Source organism: Pelodiscus sinensis, chromosome 6, assembly GCF_049634645.1.
Source record: "Pelodiscus sinensis isolate JC-2024 chromosome 6, ASM4963464v1, whole genome shotgun sequence".
NCBI classification, from domain to species: domain Eukaryota; kingdom Metazoa; phylum Chordata; order Testudines; family Trionychidae; genus Pelodiscus; species Pelodiscus sinensis.
The window spans coordinates 109,829,393-109,850,341 of record NC_134716.1 but is presented as its reverse complement, the minus strand read 5'-3'; the positions used below and the strand labels follow the sequence as shown (position 1 = coordinate 109,850,341).

Sequence of the window (20,949 nt, the reverse complement as noted above, 5' to 3'; positions counted from 1 at the left end):
ACACACTGCTCCTCAGCAGCCGGGGTTCCCGACCAAGCTAGTCCTACTGGGGCAGCACCAGCCCAACCGGGGCTCATGGCCACACCACAGAAGACTGCTGCCCTGCCAGAGCCTGCTGGCATTCCAGCCACTCTGCCACAGGCTCAGTCCAAATTCAGCAGCAGGGCTCCCATCTGCTGGCCTACCCACAGGCAGCCTGGCTGGGTTCCTGGCTCCTGGCCCTCCACTAGCTTTCTCTGGTTCAGCAAAATCCATGATCCTTCCAGATCAGGGAGTCTTGGTTCAGAGATGTTCAACCTGTAGGCTACGTCTACATTGGCAAGATTTTGCGCAAATACTTTTAACGCAAGAGTTTTTGCGCTAAAGTATTTGCGCAAGAGAGTGTCTACACTGGCATGTGCTTTTGTGCAAGAGATGTGCTTTTGTGCAAAAGCATCTGTGCCAGTGTAGACGCCCTCTTGCGCAAGAAAGCTCTGATGACCATTTTAGCCATCAGGCTTTCTTGCGCAGGAAATTCATGTTGCTTGTCTATACTGCCCTCTTGCACAAGAACACTTGTGCAAGAGGGCTTATTCCTGAGTGGGAGCATCAGAGTTTTTGCGCAAGAAGCACTGATTTCTTACATCAGAACATCAGTGTTCTTGCGCAAGAACTCGCGGCCAGTGTAGACAGGCGGCAAGTTTTTGTGCAAAAGCATTCACTTTTGCGCAAAATCTTGCCAATGTAGACACGGCTGTAGTGTTTCAAAGAAAACAAATGAGAACCAGAGTACATGATATTGGTTAAAATCATCCAATTTGAGTTCCTACATGTAGAGGCCTACCTACATATTTAGGCACCTCAACAGGTAGCCTGGTTTCACAGGTGTTCAATATCCATTAAAGTCCATGAGAGTTGCAGGTGCTTGGCATCTTTGAAAACCAGGTCATTTATTTATGTAACCAACTCCCAACTTTGAAAAACTGGTGGTTAATTAAAATAGATGGTAAAATACAGAGAATTCATTTTAAGTGCTTGAAACAAATTATTGGCAATCTACATTGAAATACATTAGGGCAGCCTCTGGCAGTGATTCTCACATGGCATCCAGAATTCAACTTAGTGTGGCTAAACTCATGTTTAACTGCTAGTCATCTGTCATAAAACTGAAGGCCCAAGAGTATAAATGGTTAGTGTTGCCAGAAATATAAATGTAATGCAGTTTATTTTAAAGATCAGGCTGACTCTCCCCTTTCTCTTTTCTTGCCAAAGCCTGTGACCCAAGTCTAGGTAGGTTTCAACCCCATCATGACAAATGGCAGGGCCAGGAGCTGCTTGTACTCATAGCAGGCCTAAACAGAACAGGAATTAGGATATTTATGACTCCCACCTTTAAAATTTGCTTTAGGCTTTTGTTGTTTCCTGAGAAACATAACAAAAACTCTTCTGGTTTCATCACTTCTCTTTAATTTGTTTGAACAGCTGAAGTTTTCTTCACAGATTGAAGTTATAGCCTCTTTCTAGTATCAAAAAACTTACATATGGATATTTATGTATGTTCCACCCCACCCAGATGTAGGGCAATGTTCTTTCATAGCATTTCAAAGCTCTCCCTGAAGCTGGTCTGAGAGCCATAGAGGGTCAGGTGAGGGTGTGGATGGTGGGTAGCTGCTAAGATACAGGATCTATGCAAGCTTGACAGAGATATAAGTCATTTGGAGCAAACAGCATTCTTGAACAAGATCTGGTGTATACAACACGTGGTAATGATCAGTTGTGTTGGGTTGCACTCTTATTGGTGTCATTCTTGTGGCTAAAATGCCTGATGTTCTTATTCTGCATGGATATTAATTATTCTTTTGGCTGGCACCCTCTACTGTTTGGTGAAGAAGTCTCACCCATACCCACCTGGGGGGAGGGAAGAGTGTGTCTCCGTCTACTAATTAGCAACGACTACAATTTAGCAACTTGCTAGCCAGTTTAGTTCTGAGAGGTATTCGGATCTGGAGTGAGAAGCAAAGATCAGGATCAGCCAGAGGTGAAAATGGTAGAAGGAGTGGGAAGCCATTCCAGCACCTGGCGGAATTGAGGTGAGTAGTTGTGAGGGGAGCCATAGCAGAGCTAGAACAGGTCAGGACAGGTTGAAAGAGTGGGGGCAGTTATGGCATGGCATGATTAGACTGAAGGAGGCTGTGGGGAGCTGGTGCAGTATATGTGGGTGAGGATCACGACACTGTCCTTTGGGGACTGGCACACAGAGGAGGTGGTCATTCAGGGAAAGGGAGAGGAGGGCAAGTGCTGAGGCAGGACTGGCACAGTGAGTGGAAGGACGAGCAGCTCAAACAGAGGTGAGATGAAAGGATGGCGGGAGTTGTCACAGAGCGCCAGGAAGAACTAGGATAGGATCAGGCTCCCATGAGGGCAGGCTTGGGAAAGGCGCAAATAGGGGGGGTGTATAGGCAAAAAGTGAAACCGCTCCGTTTTTGTGACGGTCACAGTTTCTGTCAAACAAACATGACATTCGGTATAACTGCTCAGGAATTGCTACCTTTGCTGGCTGGTTGCAAATTCAGAGGAACTGTGTTTTTTGGTAGAAAAATCTCTCAATTTGCTACCTCCTTGCTAACGGACTCAGGGGATGCTGGTGTTTTGCCTTGGGCGGGGGCCTTTTGCTCCTGGTCCATGGGTCACAAATTCAGAGGAACTGTGTTTTTTGGTAGAAAAATCTCTCAATTTGCCCAAAGTAGCAAATTCTGAGAAGTTAGTGTTTTGCTCGCTACAGGGGCGCCTCAGCTTTAGGTGACGCTGTGGGAGCTAGAATCGGGTGAGGCTGGGGCAGAGCCTAAGGGGCTGACAGAAAAGCGAGGCCTCGGCCGGGCAGATTTAAGTGAGGAGAGGGGCTGGCGGGCCCCGCGGGGCGAGAGTGGGCGGGCGGGGGTCGGGGACAGAGACGCCCCAGCCCCTCCCTGCGCGCCCAGAAAGTTGTTGTTGGGGCGGGAATCCCCGGCTCGCTGCTTCCGGGTTCAGGCGCCGCCTCCGCTCGGTGCCCGGAGTGGGAGGCTCGGCGGCGGGGGAGCTCGCACGGCAGCGCTCTGCTCCCCACGATGGCGGGGTCGCTGCCCATTAACCTGCTGGGGGAGCCGCTGCTCCGGCGGCTCAGTGGCGTGCTGGACCGCGCAGATCCGGGCCGGGGCTGGAGAGACCTGGCGCAGCGAGCCGGGAGCCACGGCAGGGTCAAGCTGAGGTGAGGGCAGCCCCGGGGGGCGCCGAGGCACCGGCGGGAGCGGGGGACTCGGGACGAGCCGGGTCGCAGGGGCTGGCGCTGGATTGGGCGGGGAGGAGGCACAGGGGAGCAGGCTTCAGTGAAACGAGCTGCCGCGGGGAGCCTGGCACGGAGAGGGAAGAGCCCTGGAGGGGGGCCAGGTGAGGGAGTGGCTGGGGGCTGGCAGAAGCAATTTGAGAGCCATGGGGGGGAGGGGGGAGGCTCAGGTGAGGGAGTGGCTGGGGGCTGGCAGAAGCAATTTGAGAGCCATGGGGGGGAGGGGGGAGGCTCAGGTGAGGGAGTGGCTGGGGGCTGGCAGAAGCAATTTGAGAGCCATGGGGGGGAGGGGGGAGGCTCAGGTGAGGGAGTGGCTGGGGGCTGGCAGAAGCAATATGAGAGCCATGGGGGGGAAGGGGGGAGGCTCAGGTGAGGGAGTGGCTGGGGGCTGGCAGAAGCAATATGAGAGCCATGGGGGGGAAGGGGGGAGGCTCAGGTGAGGGAGTGGCTGGGGGCTGGCAGAAGCAATATGAGAGCCATGGGGGGGGGGGAGGCTCAGGTGAGGGAGTGGCTGGGGGCTGGCAGAAGCAATATGAGAGCCATGGGGGGGAAGGGGGGAGGCTCAGGTGAGGGAGTGGCTGGGGGCTGGCAGAAGCAATATGAGAGCCATGGGGGGGGGGAGGCTCAGGTGAGGGAGTGGCTGGGGGCTGGCAGAAGCAATATGAGAGCCATGGGGGGGGGAGGCTCAGGTGAGGGAGTGGCTGGGGGCTGGCAGAAGCAATATGAGAGCCATGGGGGGGGGGAGGCTCAGGTGAGGGAGTGGCTGGGGGCTGGCAGAAGCAATATGAGAGCCATGGGGGGGAAGGGGGGAGGCTCAGGTGAGGGAGTGGCTGGGGGCTGGCAGAAGCAATATGAGAGCCATGGGGGGGGGAGGCTCAGGTGAGGGAGTGGCTGGGGGCTGGCAGAAGCAATATGAGAGCCATGGGGGGGAGGCTCAGGTGAGGGAGTGGCTGGGGGCTGGCAGAAGCAATATGAGAGCCATGGGGGGGGGGGAGGCTCAGGTGAGGGAGTGGCTGGGGGCTGGCAGAAGCAATTTGAGAGCCATGGGGGGGGGAGGCTCAGGTGAGGGAGTGGCTGGGGGCTGGCAGAAGCAATTTGAGAGCCATGGGGGGGAGGCTCAGGTGAGGGAGTGGCTGGGGGCTGGCAGAAGCAATTTGAGAGCCATGGGGGGGGGTCAGGTTAGGGAGTGGCTGGGGGCTGGCAGAAGCAATATGAGAGCCATGGGGGGAGGAGGCTCAGGTGAGGGAGTGGCTGGGGGCTGGCAGAAGCAATTTGAGAGCCATGGGGGTATTAGGTGAGGGAGTGGCTGGGGAGACTGGCGCAGGCAGAGGGAGAGCCATGGGGGTTAGGTGAAAGTGTGGCTGGAGGCAGGGGAGTTCTGGCACAAGCAGTGGGAGAGCTGCAACTCTTAGACTTTGGAACATGTAGTGAGGAAACTACAGTACAGGCAGTCCCCGGGTTACATGGATCCGACTTACATCGGATCCCTACTTACAAACGGGGTGAGGCAATCCCACACTAGCTGCTTCCCCCCAGCAGACTAGGGAGACGCGAAGCTAGTGCCCCCCCCCAGCATACCAGGGAGTCATGGAGTGGCTTTTCTCAGCAGACACCTCAGCTTGAGAATAAAGGACTGAGGGAAGTGAGGTGTAGGAGAATAAAACTGAACTCTAGCCAAACATTTCTCCAGAGCTTCCCCTACAATATGTACCAGTTCCGACTTACATACAAATTCAACTTAAGAACAAACCTACAGTCCCTATCTTGTACGTAACCCGGCGACTGCCTGTATGCTTAGGTGAGTGCTTGGGCAAGGAGTACCTGGCATGGACATTTGGGTGGTGCTTCCATAGTGACAGGTGCAGATTCTCATTAGCTTCCTAGCTGAGTGCAGGGGTGGATAGCTGTTCAAGTACCATGCGAGGCTTGAGAGGCATAAGTCACTTGGGGCAAGTGGCCTTTGTGACCAACAGATGTGTTGTATGTAAAATATGAAAATCAGTTGTGATGGGCTGTACTGTCTTATTGGTTTCATTCTTGTGGCTAAAATGCCTGTTGTTATTCTGTAAGGTGGATGAATTATTCTTTTGGCTGCACCCTCTGCAGTTTGGTGGAGAAGTTTAATAATGTAACTGATGTGCAGGATAACTAACCCTAGACCAAACAGGAAGACAAACATGAAAATTGTTGTTAGGGAAAAAGATACTAGTACAAATTGGTGTGCTTTGTAGTCTTGCCAGGATGTCTTTACACTCATCTGCTGCTGAAGTTTATTGGATTTTAGGTCACATTAGCGTCTGTCCCTTCCTCCTCCCCTGAGTATAAAATCCTTTCCCATCATAATCTTCTCAATTAATGTATAGCAAGTACATGCTAATTAAATAAAGAATTTCTAAACACAAATTTGTTGTGGTGACATGGTTTCATATAATATTTCCATAACTTTAGTTTTCTCCTAATTCTTCACATTTTTAGACTAACCAGAAAAAGTTATAGTACTCTGTGATTAAAGGTGACTCCAAGAGCTTAATTCTGAAGTTTAAATGCATGGATCTGTACATCTGGAATTACAGATTGAATCTATTTACACAGTGGTCCCCACAGGGAGCACTGGCCCCGGGCGTGCAGCTATGAGGAGCGTCGTCCCCGGGTGCGTGGCAAATTAGCAGCCCCGCCCCCACGGCGCATGGGGTCGCTGCCCCTGGGCATGCAGTGCATGTGCGGCTCCGCCCCTGGGTGCCCGGCAGCTCCAAAAGGTTGGGGACCACTGTATTTACATTTCATTGCCGTAGAGTTTAAGGTCAGAAGGGACCATTATGATCATCTAGTCTGATCTCCTGCATTTTGTAGACCACTGAATCTCACCCACTCCTGAAACAGACCCCTAAACTTTGGCTGAGTTACTGAAGTCCTCAACTCAGGGTTTAAAGATTTCAAGTTACAGAGAATGCACCATTTGTGTTAGTTTAAACCTGGAAGTGTCCCGTGCCCCATGCTCCAGAGGAAGGTAGGGATGTCAATATGTAGATCAGTGGTTCCCAACCACTGGTCTGTGGACTGGCGCCAGGCCACGAATTGTTGGTGGCCAGGCTGTAGAGGCTCTGTGGGCTGGGGTTAGGGTACACTGCCTCCTTTCCCACTGCTGTTATTGAGAGGGGAATGGCCTGCCCTGCCTCTCAGCCAACAAGTGCCAAGCAGAGGTGGGGTCTCCTCCTGGATGCTGAAAAGCAGTTCGTGGCACAGCTGCCTTAGAGTAGCCACAACCTGGGCAGTAGTGCTAAGCTGGCATCTGGGAGGCAGCACAGGGCTAGGTGGAGGTGGTGGGGGACTAGTGCTGGGGGGCTCTAGAGGCAGGGCTAGTATTTGGGAGCTCTAAGGGGTGAGGGGCTCTAAAAAGAGGGGCTGTCACTGGGGGGTCACTTTGACATCTGGGGTGGGAAACTGGCACTTGAGGGCTCTGGGGTAGAGCTAGTGGGAGATTATGGGGGCAGGGCTGGCACTGGGGGGGGCAGAGCTAATATTGGGGTCTGGGGTTTGGCAGTGGGAAGGACTGAGGGGTTGGGTGCAGTGGGGTGCTCTGGAAACAAGAGGCTAGCACTGGGGGGTCTGTTGATGGGAGGCTCTTAGGGGTGGGGGACTGGCATTGAGGCATTTGGGGTGGGAAATGGCAAGGGGGCTTTGAGAGTGGGAGACTGGCACCAGGGGTTATGTGCAGGGGGCTCTGGGGCCAGTGGCTAGTGCATGGGGTTGTGTAGAGGTGGGGGGCCCTAGGGGTTAGGGCTGACATTTGGGGGGCTCAGGGTGCTGGGGTGTGCTCCAGAGCCGCTGCAAACAGCTGGCTTCAGCTGCAGCAGCTGCCCCCCATGTGGCAACTGCTGGAGCTGAAGTTGTCTGTTTGCGGTAGCTCTGGGGGCCAGGGCTTTTGGCGACCCAGTAACATTTTATTTTCATATTTTCATATTAATTATATGCATAACAAATATACAAATAAAATGCTACCAGTCTGCCAAAAGTTTGTGAATGGATTTGCTGGTCTGCAGTATAAAAAGGTTGGGAACCCCGGTGTAGACAACTGCATAATTAAGCCTGGGCTTATCGGTTCATCTTCTCAACTACATGCATTCCTCCCCGCCGGCTGCCCCTGTATCGAAAGCAGCAAGGGGAGAAGCCAGTGCCCATGAGTAGCTGGCTTAAAAGCCGGCTCCCTATGATCACTGGATCCGCCTGCCCACTCCCACACTTGTGCTGCTGCCTCTGAAAAAGAGTCAGCAGTGCGGAAGGTGAGGTGGGTAGGCAGCAGCATGGGGAACTGGCTTTCAAGCACCATGTGTGCCTGCTCCATGGACTCACTGGCTCCACGGACCCATGGGCCCCTCCCTCCCAATGCCTCTGTATCAGAGGCAGCTGCGTGGGTGAAGGGAAGGCTGTCACATAGAATCATAGGACTGGAAGGGACCTTGAGAGGTCATCGAGTCCAGCCCCCCGCCCTCAGGGCAGGACCAAACTCCGTCTACACCATCCCTGACAGATGTCTATCTAACCTGTTCTTAAATATCTCCAGAGAGGGAGATTCCACCACCTCCCTAGGCAATTTATTCCAATATTTGACCACCCTGACAGTTAGGAATTTTTTCCTAATGTCCAATCTAAACCTCCCCTGCTGCACTTTAAGCCCATTACTCCTTGTCCTGTCCTCAGAAACCAAGAGGAACAAATTTTCTCCTTCCTCCTTGTGACACCCTTTTAGATATTTGAAAACCGCTATCATGTCCCCCCTTAATCTTCTTTTTTCCAAACTAAACAAGCCCAGTTCATGAAGCCTGGCTTCATAGGTCATGTTCTCTAGACCTTTAATCATTCTTGTTGCTCTTCTCTGTACCCTTTCCAATTTCTCCACATCTTTCTTGAAATGTGGCACCCAGAACTGGACACAGTACTCCAGCTGAGGCCTAACTAGTGCAGAAGCAGCCCTTGTTCATGGGAGCAGCCTCTGTCCATGGGGACCTCGGACCCCCTGCGGACAGAGGCTGCTGCTGCCTCTGTATCAAAGGCAGCAGCATGGGGCCACATGTGGGAGCTGATCTGCACGGGAAGCCAGTTTTTAAATTGGCTCCCCTTGCAGACTGGCAGCAGCACAGGATGGCAGAAGTCTCCCTGGATGTGGGTCCAGGAGCACACTGGCTGCTGACCTCGCCTCTAGGGACTATCGAATAATCGTGTAACAGATAAAGTGTCATGCAGTTACACGACTATTCAATTACATGCTATTTAACATACCTAAAGGAAGGTGAATCATCTTTGCCCCGGCCCTCACCCAGTCTAACCCTGAGTGGGGAAGTTCTTTCCTGACCTAAATATGGTGATCATTTAGACCCTGAGTATGTGGGCAAGATTCACCAGACAATCTTTCTTAAAATATAGCAGTACATCAGTGATGAAAAGCATCACTTCTGAAACACAGTCTTCCTGGAACCACAGTTTGAATCCTGCCATTGGTGACTCATTGTTTATTGTTTCTTTAATTGGCATCCCTTAAATGGAAAGGTGCTCTGTATTTGGTTTTCAGTGGAAATTGTGAAAAGTAAAGTCCGACTTATAAGGATAGGTGTCCGCCCAGTGTCTTGATTAGAATTGTCATGCACACAAATACCTCTGTTATGTGATATGCAGTTCATCTTCATTTCAGGCAGCTTAATAAAAGTAATAGTGTATGCTTTCTATACAGTTGTCATGTGTTTTGAAATCCTTTTGAAAGACATGCTGCATGTGTGTAAGATATTTTAAATACTTCTAGGAAACAATATAACATAGAACTGGGAACATACTTCACATAGGTGGAGTAATTTCTTCTAGAGTCGTATATGTAAATCCACTGCTTAATGGGAATCAGAAATGTACATTCAGAAGACTTTGTATTTGTAGCAATGAACACCAGATTCCTATAAGTAAAATGATTATTTATTTTCATATATTTAGCTTTACTGATATTTCCTTAAAAGACAATCTCATTGTGGGCAAAATTAGACATGAGTATTGCACAAAGATTGGGTTTCTCTTTCTCCATTTTAAATTGATCACATCATGTAGTATGTATACAAATGCACTTAACATATTTGTTTTATTTTAATTTTTTGCAGTTCTCTGGAATTGGAACAATGTTCTCTCAAAGTACTGGAGCCAGAAGGAAGCCCCAGTTGGAGTCTCTTGAGACTAATGGGTGAAAGAGGCTGTACTGTGATAGAACTGATGGAATTCTTACAGGCCCTGGAACACACAGAAGCTCTTCAGTGCCTCAGTCCACCAGGTTAATTTTCATTTTTATTTATAATGTATATTTTTTTCTGGAAATTTACCAGAGGGAGGATCCTATAGTTGATAAAAGAATTTATAATTAAAAGCTAGTAATTCTACACTTCCAATTTGGAAACTGAATAAATGTCCATAATCAATGTCTTTCCTCTTCCTACAGAAGTATTGAAGTGTAGTGTGTGCGTGTGAGCTTTTTATTATTTTTTTTTAAAGGCTCAAAATATATAAAGTGTTAGGAACAGAAGATTCTTCGTTGAGTAGTGTCCTCGGGGGAGCTCCACTGAAGGTGTCAGGCTCGTCTCGGCACCGCAGCTTGGAAAGTTTTCTGTAGCAGTAGCCCCGCCAGACTGTGCATGCGCAGATGCTGCCTCGCACTGTTTGCACCCTTTCGCATAGCACGGTCCAGCCCCGCCAGTTCCTCCTAACCGTCCATGGCTGCAGACGGAATCCGGATGAGCTCCTCCTTCGTTCTGAGGAGAAACACAAAATTACTAAAAAGATATAAAGTGTTGTTATTCATTCCAGTTTAGCCCCTTCCCGGTAGTCATAGTTCTAGTTTATATCGTTCTCTTAAAAAAAAGAAGAAGTTCATGTATATAGGTATTTAGAGTTTCAACAGTTCAACGTTGCCAGTTTAAAAAAAACCCACCTTATTATTAAGAAAGACTGTGCCTGACAGACTCCTCCAGTGCCACCATGCCTGGTTCCCCCGGGTTCAAGAAGTACGCGACATGCCAAGACGCCTTGCCTGCGTCAGACAGCCATTTGCACTGTTTCAAGTGCCTTGAGGATGGTTGTATCTCCCAAAAGTGCACGCAGTGCTCCAAATTAACCGCCCGCACCAAGCGGGATAGAGAGATGCGGCTCAAAATGCTGCTTTTTAATAGAGCGTTACAGCTGCTGACCACGGAGAAGCCAGCAGATGAGACTTCTGGGCTGCGTAAGTCCCATGAAAAGAGGAGTTCCGCTCCTTCCAGGAGTGTCAGTGCGGGCAATGCACCGGGCACCTTGGGTCTGCCACTGAGACATGCTACTGGCAGCACATGCAAGAACTGTAGCACATCAGCTCTGAGCCCCGCCATTCTGACTGACCCGGCACTGACGGTCTGCGCGGTGCTGCAACCAGAATCGGCACCGGCGGCAGCACCGAGAGAGCCTCGTGCCATTTCAAGACCTCCAGCCTCAGCATCGATACCTCCGGCACCGAAACGATCGGCACCGCATCAACAACCATCGGCGCCAACAGCACTGCATCAACAGCCGACAGCGCCACATCAACAACCATAGGCGCCGATGTCCTCGGCACCGACGCCAGCGCAGTTGCCGGCACCAGCGATAACGGCAGCACCGACATCGCCAACACCGACGCTGTTAACTCCATCTTGCTGTTGGGAGATGTCAGAACCAAGAGATTTTACCTCTGCACCGACTAGCCCTTTGGGCATGGCTCCACCTCCTTTGCGTGCCTCTTTGATACCTACCAAGGCACAACGAAAGTCTAGATACGTACGCACACTGACACTGAGCCCTGAGATAGCTGTCTTCTCTCCTGAACCTTTTCCTCCAGCTTCTTATCGTTCAGGAAGCCATCAAGAGTGGTATCTCAGATCTCCGCGTCAATCCCACTCACCATGGCTTTACTATCAATCCTACCGCTCCCGCTCGCCTTTGCACTGTACAGTGCGATCAAGGTCACTCAGGTCTCCAACTCCTTCTCGGTACTCTCGTCACTATAGGAGTGCAAGTACCTATTCCCCCAAGGTACTCCCATCACACATATCACTGTCACAGCCACCATTACACCTACTACCGGTGTGAATATCCACGCTTGCATAGCGCAGTTTACTCTTCCTGCAGATCGCCGAGGCGCAGACAATCACAGTCTCCGCAGCATCCGGCCCAGGACATCCCACCTCTTCGGCAGGCTCCTTCAACGCCCACAGGTGATGCGCCCTCGACCTCTAGTCAAGATGAGAGAGATGATAATCTGCCCTCCGACCGTGAGCAGCAGCACATGGACTACCCCACAGATCAGTCATCCTCTTTACTAGACAATGTAGTATTTCAGGGTGATTCTTCCCCTCCAGACGACTACAAACAGTTCCAGGAACTCTTTAAGAGAGTAACCCAGTCCCAGGAATAGCAGACCACGTCTCAAAGATCCAAGATAGCACTCCCCTTTGACTAGGTCATCCTGGAGATTGCCAGCGACATCTGGAAAATTCTAGCCTTTGCACTGCCCACGAACAAGTGGGCTGATAAGAAATATTTCTTATCGTCTAAGGATACGGAGTTCTTGGTTACGCACCCTCAGCCCAATTCCATCGTCATGGATGCCCCACAACAGAGAGAAAAGATAGCACAGGGTAGAAACGTGACCACTGATAAGGACGCAAAATGTTTGGATCTGTCGGGCAGAAATTTATTCCTCTGCCACGGCAACCCTCAGGATGGCAAATTACGCGGCTCTCCTCACTAATCATGATTTTGACAATTATACCAAGCTGGTCACTCTCCTGGAATACTTATCTGAGACCAAGAGGCAGATCTTGAGATCCTGGAATACTTACCTGAGGCTGTAGTGCAGGAGGGCTACAGAGCAGCCCTCACAGCACTAGAAATCACCCTTGATATTGCTGACACAGCCTCTAGGACCACAGCGACATTAGTGGTCATGCGCTGTGCCTCCTGGCTCCACCTGGCATTTGTCCCAAAGGACCTTCAATCAAAAGTGGAGGACTTACCTTTTGATCATCAGCTGCTTTTCGCCAAAAATATCAATCAAGTCTTCCATTCTAGCAAAGACTCTTGCATGACACTGAGGACGCTCGGGACGTACACTCCACCATACAGACGCAAGAGATTTGGGCCCTACAACAAACAGAGACCATTCTCTTATGCCACGCCTCGCTTCAGGCCATACGATCAGCCTAGACAGAGGCAACGACCACAGAAACGCCAATCACAGCCCAGCAAAGCTTCCAGCCAGCAGCACGCTCGGCAGCAGGTTTGACGTGTCGATTAAGGGACTGCGTGCCATCTCCCTTACAGAGGTGCCACATGTCATGGCCAGTTTATTCCATCACCAGTTGAGACCATACCACCTGCGCTGGTTCGCTATAACCACAGACCGTTGGGTCTGAGAGATCCTCACGTCAGGCTTCACCATCCCTTTCTCTACTCGGCCCCCTCCCTCCCCTCCTTTCTGTCCCTCTTCAGAGACCCCTCTCATGAACCTCTTCTGCACCAAGAGGTCTCGTGCCTACTTACCATTGGGGCAGTAGAGAGGGTACCGGATCAATTCAGAGTGAAAGGCTTCTAATCCTGGTACTTCCTCACCCAAAAGAAGCCTGGGGTCTGAGACCGCAGTTACCGTTACGAGAGGTATTTTCGAGACTCTTGGACTAATCAACGATCTTCCAAAATCTTCTCTGGGCCTGGCCCAGTCCATCGAATTCATTGGCGCCAGACTGGATTCTATGACCTCTGTGGCATACCTACCCACAGACAGAGTTCACTCCATCTGAGACCTATCGATCATCCTGCTTACTGCTCTGGCAGTTTCTTACCTTACCTGCCTGAAGTTGTTAGGCCTTATGGCGTCTACAACGTATGTCATCACACACGCTTGTCTTCGCATGTGGTGCCTGCAACATTGGCTTCTGGCAGTCTACAGACCCGGTATGACAAATATCCACAAGCTCACGTCTATTCCTGCCCGCGTCAAAGACTCGCTCACATGGTGGCTCGACCCTGCCAATACTCTCGCGGGTGTTCTCTTCTGCGCTCAAGCCCTGTCAATCCAGTTTACCACAGACGCGTCCCTTGTAGGCTGGGGAGCACATATGCGACAGCATCAGGTCCACGGCTTGTGGTCCCACCAGGAATCCCTACTCCATATAAACTTCCTGGAGCTCAGGGAAGTTTTCAATGCTTGCCGCCACTTCGTCCACCAGATCCAGGGAACCACACTACATGTTCTCACGGACAACATATGCACTGTATACTACATCAATCGCCAATGCGGGGCCAGATCCAGAACTTTGTGTGGAATCAATACGCCTTTGGAACTGGGTGATTTGCCATGGCGTCACGCTCACAGCCTCCTACCTCCCCAGCAGGAACAATATCATTGCAGATGCACTCAGCAGATCCTTCCACTCCCAGCACGAATGGGAACTCCTCGACTGTGTAGCCCGCAATCTTTTTCAGCTATGGGGCTACTCAGAAGTGGACTTTTGCCACCCACAACAACAAGAAATGCCGCTATTACTGCTCGAGAGCTGGCATAGGCAGCCGATTGAAGGGAGATGCCTTCCTGCTCAATTGGGGGACATACCGTCTCCTCTACGCCTTTCCCCAATTCCACTGATACCCAGAGTGATAAGAAAGATACTAGCCAATGCAGCAACAGTAATCCTGGTCGCTCCCTTCTGGCCTCGTCAGACCTGGCTGCCACAGCTTATGAAGATGTCGCTATCCCGACCTCAACGACTTCCACAACTGCACAACTTGCTCTCGCAGCAACGCGGCAATCTTCTCCATCCAAACATCGCCCATTTGCATCTAACAGCGTGGCTCCTAACTGGCTCTAAGGGCCAGAACTAACCTGCTCCCAAGCAGTCAGAGACGTGTTGGTACAAAGCAGGCGTCAGACCACTCAGAGATCTTATCTCTACAAGTGGCGCCGCTTCCACGCCTGGTGCCATTCACAGGGCATTGACCCTCTCCAGGCGACTATCCAATACATCCTAGACTATACTCCACTTGCATTCGCAAGGCTTGGCGGTCGCTTCCCTAAGAGTCCATTTGGCAGCGTTTTCGGCCTTTCACCCTCCGATAGAGGGCTCTTCTGTCTTCGCACATCCACTTGCGAAGAGGTTCTTTAAAGATATTTCCAATCTCTACCCACCACACAGGCCTACCTCAGAACCATGGGACCTTACCTTTGTACTGGACACTCTTACTCATCCACTGTTGGAACCACTCGCAACTTGTGACTTACAGACTCTCACCACTAAAGTCGCCTTTCTCCTGGCGATCACGTCAGCCCTCTGAGTTTTCGAACTCGCTGCACTCTCTGCCGATCCTCCCTACACATTATTCACTCAACAAGGTGTCACGTTGAGATGTCACCTAGCCTTTGTGCCAAAAGTTAATTTGTCATTCCACGTCAATGAGCCTATGGTTTTTCCTATTTTTTTATCCCAAACCACATGCTACGCCCGAGGAGACGCGTTTACATACATTAGACATCAGAAGGGTGCTTGCATTCTACTTGGACAGAATGCGTCCCTTCCAGAAGTCCCCACGATTACTATCATCAGTGGCAACCTGTTCTAAAGGTCAACAACTGTTGTCACAACGTATATCATCGTATATCGTGAACTGCATCACTTGCTGCTACACCCTTAGGGGCAGGCCCCTGCCCTGTACACCAACAGCGCACACGACCAGGAGCATGGCTACTTCCACAGCATTCCTGAAGAACGTCCCGCTACGAGACATGTGCCGCACGGCAACCTTGTTGTCGTCATCCACGTTTGCTAGGCATTATGCCCTTGATCATGTCAGAGCTACGGATGTAGCAGTCGCTCAAGCAGTTCTTTCTTCTGTGCACAGATAATTCCGAAGCACGATCCGCCATTTGGGTTACTCATACTCACCCACGGGGACATCACTCAAAGAAGAAGAAATTGTTACTCACCTTGTGCACTAACATCTGTTCTTCAAGATGTGTGTCCCCATGAGTGCTCCACGACCTGCCCTCCTCCCTGCTTCAGAGCTCTTGTCTTTCTGTATTTCACATGTTCCAGCTAGGAGGAACTGGTGCGTCGGACTGAGTGACGCAGAAAAGGCGCGAACAGCGCAAGACATCTCTGCGCATGCGCTGTCCTCCGGAGGGGGCTACTGCTGGTGAAAACTTTCCAGATTGCGGCGCCGGAATGAGCCCAACACCTATAGTGGAGCACCCATGGGGACATCACCTATAGTAGAGCACCCACGGGGACACACATCTCGAAGAGATGCTAATGCTCAAGGTGAGTAACAATTTCTTCTATCCTCGGAGGCCAAGATGAACAAGTTTTCTCCCTCCTTCTTATGACACCCTTTTAGAGACCTGAAAACTGCTATCATGTCCCCCCTCAATCTTCTCTTTTCTAAACTAAACAAACCCAGTTCTTACAGCCTTCCTTCATAGGTCATGTTCTCTAGACCGTTATTCATTCTTGTTGTTCTTCTCTGGACTCTGTCCAATTTCTCCATATCTTTCTTGAAATGCGGTGCTCAGAACTGGACACAATACTCCGAGGTCTAACTAGTGCAGAGTAGAGCGGAAGAATGACTTCTTGTGTCTTGCTCACAACACACCTGTTAATGCATCCCAGAATCATGTTTGCTTTTTTTGTAACAGCATCACACTGCTGACTCATATTCAGCTTGTGGTCCACTATAACCCCTAGATCCCTTTCTGCCGTATTCCTTTCTAGACAGTCGCTTCCCATTCTGTATGTATGACACTGATTGTTCCTTCCTAAGTGGAGCACTTTGCATTTGTCTTTATTAAACTTCATCCTGTTTACCTCAGACCATTTCTCAAATTTGTCCAGATAATTTTGAATTATGACCCTATCCTTCTGCAAACTTAATAAGTGTACTCTCTATGCCAATATCTAAATTGTTGATGAAGATATTGAACAGAGCTGGTCCCAGAACAGATTCCTGCGGAATCCCACTTGTTATACCTTTCCAGCGAGATTGTGAACCATTAATAACTACTCTCTGAGTACGGTTACCCAGCCAGTTATGCACTCACCTTATAGTAGCCCTATCTAAGTTGTATTTGCCTAGTTTATCGATAAGAATATCATGCTGGACTGTATCAAATGCCTTAGTAAAGTCTAGGTATACCACATCCACCGCTTCTCCCTTATCCACAAGACTCGTTATCCTATCAAAGAAAGCTATCAGATTGGCTTGACATTATTTGTTCTTTACAAATCCATGCTGGCTGTTTCCTATCTTGCCATCTTCCAAGTGTTTACAGATGATTTCCTTAATTACTTGCTCCATTATCTTCCCTGGCTCAGAAGTTAAACTAACTGGTCTGTAGTTTCCTGGGTTGTTCTTATTTCCCTTTTTATAAATGGGCACTATACTTGTCCTTTTCCAGTCCTCAGGAATCTCTCCTGTCTCCCATGATTTTCCAAGCTAGAGGCTCAGATACCTCCTCTATCAGCTCCTTGAGTGTTCTAGGATACATTTCATCAGGCCCTGGTGACTTGCGGGCATCTAACTTTTCTAGGTGATTTTTAACTTGTTCCTTTTTTATTTTATCTTCTAAACCTCCCCCCTTCCCACTAGCATTCACTATGTTAGGCATTCCTTCAGACTTCTCGGTGAAGACTGAAACAAAGAAGTCATTAAGCATCTCTGCCGTTTCCAAGTTTCTTGTTGCTGTTTCTCCCTCCTCACTGACCAGATGGCAAAGATGATTAAAGGGATGGAATGCTAGCCATATGAGGAAGGTTCTACTAAATTCATGGTCCATTTTGATACATTTCACAACCAGCGATCAGTTTCTCATTTTTAGCTGTTTACATCTGAAATTTCACAGTGTTCTAACCATGGGCTAACTCAAAAGGTACTTGGAAGAAGGTCTGATCTCCCCTTCCTTTTTTCTCACCTCCCCAGATACCATGCAAGGGAAGGACAAGTCCTGTCTCTTCTAGTCCAGTAGGGACTCACAGCTAGGAACTTCTTTGCTGGGATGCTTCCAGGAGCAGGGGAATATCAGACCCGTTTTCACAAGTGTTCACAACTGTGTGGTTTGTTGTCCCCTCTCACCTCCCAAATGTTCTTAGCCTATACCTGTGCTGGCAAAACTTTGTAGTGTAGAGCAGGACTTAAAGCTGAGACGTTGAATGTGTGCACAAGTCAAAATGGGGCAACACTCAAGTTAACTGTGCATTGGAGACAGTCTCTGAGTCTGGAAAGTGCAGTGACAGCTTTAGCAATCTGATCCCTATTGCATCTCCTGGCTGTAAATAACTACTCAGTGTAGGCGTTGGATCTGAGTCAGAAAGGGGACATGAAGCTAGAGTGAATGCATCTCCAATCATGGCAGACAGGGGAGATTCCAGAAGACTGGAAAAGGGCAAATATTGTGCCCATCTATAAAAAGGGGAATAAGAACAACCCAGGAAACTACAGACCGGTCAGTTTAACGTCTGTCCCAGGGAAGATAATGGAGCAGGTAATTAAGGAAATCATATGCAAACACTTGGAAGGTAATAAAGTGATAGGGAATAGCCAGCATGGGTTTGTGAAGAACAAGTCATGCCAAACTAATCTGATAGCTTTCTTTGATAAGATAACGAGCCTTGCGGATAAGGGAGAAGCGGTGGATGTCATATACCTAGACTTTAGTAAGGCATTTGATACGGACTCGCATGATATTCTTATTGATAAACTAGGCAAATATAACTTAGATAGGGCCACGATAAGGTGGGTGCATAATTGGCTGGATAACCGTAGTCAGAGAGTTGTTGTTAACGGTTCTAAATCCTGCTGGAAAGGGATAACAAGTGGAGTTCCTCAAGGGTCTGTTTTGGGACCCGTACTGTTCAATATCTTCATCAATGATGTAGATATTGGGATAGAAAGTACGCTTATTAAGTTTGCAGATGATACCAAACTGGGTGGGATTGCGACTTCTTTGGAGGATAGGGACATAATTCAAAATGACCTTAGCAAGTTAGAGAAATGGTCAGAGGTAAACAGGATGAGGTTTAATAAAGAGAAATGCAAAGTGCTCCACTTAGGAAGGAACAATCAGTTCCATACATACAAGATGGGAAGCGACTGTCTAGGAAGGAGCATGGCGGAAAGGGATCTAGGGGTCATAGTGGACCACAAGTTGAATATGAGTCAACAGTGTGATGCTGTTGCAAAAAAAGCAAATATGATTCTAGGTTGTATCAACAGGTGTGTTGTAAGCAAAACTCGTAAAGTCATTCTGCCACTCTACTCTGCACTAGTTAGGCCTCAGCTGGAGTACTGTGTCCAGTTCTGGGCGCCACATTTCAAGAAAGATGTGGAGAAATTAGAAAGGGTACAGAGAAGAGCGACAAGAATGATTAAAGGTTTAGAGAACATGACCTATGAAGCCAGGCTTCATGAACTGGGCTTGTTTAGTTTGGAAAAAAGAAGATTAAGGGGGGACATGATAGCGGTTTTCAAATATCTAAAAGGGTGTCACAAGGAGGAAGGAGAAAATTTGTTCCTCTTGGTTTCTGAGGACAGGACAAGGAGTAATGGGCTTAAAGTGCAGCAGGGGAGGTTTAGATTGGACATTAGGAAAAAATTCCTAACTGTCAGGGTGGTCAAATATTGGAATAAATTGCCAAGGGAGGTGGTGGAATCTCCCTCTCTGGAGATATTTAAGACCAGGTTAGATAGACATCTGTCAGGGATGGTGTAGACTGAGCTTGGTCCTGCCTTGAGGGCGGGGGGCTGGACTCGATGACCTCTTGAGGTCCCTTCCAGTCCTATTATTCTATGATTCTATGATTCCATGTGAGGCAGTACAGCCAAATTAATATAACTTTCCAGGACCCACACACAGTTCTGCTGATATGTCAGCCTATAACAATATGTAGCATATTCCAGACCAGAGTGAGGACAGTATGATACATCAAAAAGGAAACCTCCTCTATCTTGTTTAACTAAGGCTAGGTCTGCTGGCTTAGAGTTACCCTGATAATTCAGACCATAAGGTTTTGATAATGACAAAGTCTGTGGTAAGACTGAATATAACAAAATAGCTTTTTAAAATGGTAGAATTTGCCTGGATTGGATTATTTTGTTGTTTTAAAGAAAAAATAACTGTTAATTATTCAGGTTTGCAGAAACTTGGATTGGCACTGAACTTTGAGGTCAAAATGTATTGGTAATATCGCCATTTTGATCTGATGACCCAGTAAGATTGATTTTACACATTTACTTGAATGTTTTCTATGTTTCTTTCTTTAAAATTTGTGGCTGGATCATTTCTCAGTTGTGACAGATGTCTTTACGTTATCATAGATGTTGCTATAAATTGTTTTTGCTAATCCTAGTTTTATCCTAAGCATTTTTCCTGAACATTCACATCATCTAAATAATATGTAAATATTAATACTATGGGGGAAAATCTCTTTGAAAGTGATGCACCTATACAATGAAGACAATGGAGTTACATGGGTAACTGAGGGCAGAATTTTGCTGGCAAAATCTTCTTACTGGGGATGATGCCCAAGAAGATAGGCGGGTTTATCTATCATGTTCATATGTATAAAATGCTGTTACACATGCTTGTAGTAATGGATTACCTGCCCATTGCCTCTGTTTTCCCCAGCTAAACTAAAAAATACTAACCTTCCCCTTTTGGGATAACAAAAAAAATCCAAACAGTAACTTCCTTTCCTATGTAATTCATTTGTCAGTTCTCTCTCCCAGAGTTCTGCGGTAAAATCATCAAAAGCAAACCGGATCCGAAGAAGCTCCCTTCCCAATCTCCCTTGGTTTGCTAACCTCCTATCCAGAAGGCCTAAACTGGCAGACTGTCTGCAGTAATACTGCTCAACCTTCTGCAACCTTAGTGAGCCATACTTTTGAAATTTAGGAAGAGTGATTGCCTCTTCAAGGTGATTGCCCCTTTTCCCTTGGAAATGTAGACAGGTCAGTGGTAAGTCAAGTTTACATAGAACGGACACTTAGGGTCAAATCATCTTTTCACTTGTAAACTACATAGAAATGAGTAAAAGATGACAAACAGAAACCATGACACATATCACTATTAGCCACTTTTCTGGGTAAAACCACACCTTAAGACTTCTGCATGTCCTCTTTCAAAGGAAATTCAAGAATCTGTAACACCCATTTGTAATCTATTACAAAGTCAAATTGAATCTCTCTGGTTTAGGACTCTCTGGTCTGGCGACATCTGTGGTTCAGTTGCAATACAGATGTTGCTGGACTAGAGAGCTCCAGTGGCTGTCATCTGGATGTCTAGCAAGGAGCTGGCAGTTGGCAGCCCTTGGGGGCTGGCAGCTCAGTAGCCACTGGGGGATAGGAGGGCCAGCCCAGCTGCCACCGGGGGCCAGGAGTAGCAACAGCCAGGAGGAGAGCCATCTGGGAGGCCAGAGCTCCTGGGAGAACCCTGTCTTCCCCTGGTCCAACAAGCTCCCTTGGCTGGGACTTGTCAGGTCCTGAGGGTGCTAGTCTATGGATATCCAACCTATAGAACCAAAAATTTGCATCTTAACAATTTTCTTGTAGTAAGAGGCAATTATATTATG

General features: G+C 48.6%; 1 protein-coding gene across 9 annotated transcripts in view; it reads left to right on the top strand.

Moving 5' to 3' along the window:
- MALT1 (MALT1 paracaspase) overlaps positions 1-20,949 on the top strand; it is a 114,123-nt gene that overhangs the window by 18,511 nt on the left and 74,663 nt on the right. For 4 of the 9 annotated variants that reach the window (XM_075932619.1, XM_075932618.1, XM_075932617.1 and 1 more), the window contains exons 1-2: positions 2,969-3,223; positions 9,436-9,602. In XM_075932619.1, coding sequence (XP_075788734.1) covers positions 3,084-3,223; positions 9,436-9,602 — 307 coding nt within the window. In that variant the 5' untranslated portion in view covers positions 2,969-3,083. Of the gene's footprint in view, positions 1-2,962; positions 3,224-9,435; positions 9,603-20,949 lie in introns of those variants that run through there. The other 5 variants (XM_075932616.1, XM_075932615.1, XM_075932612.1 and 2 more) reach the window with 3 other exon arrangements.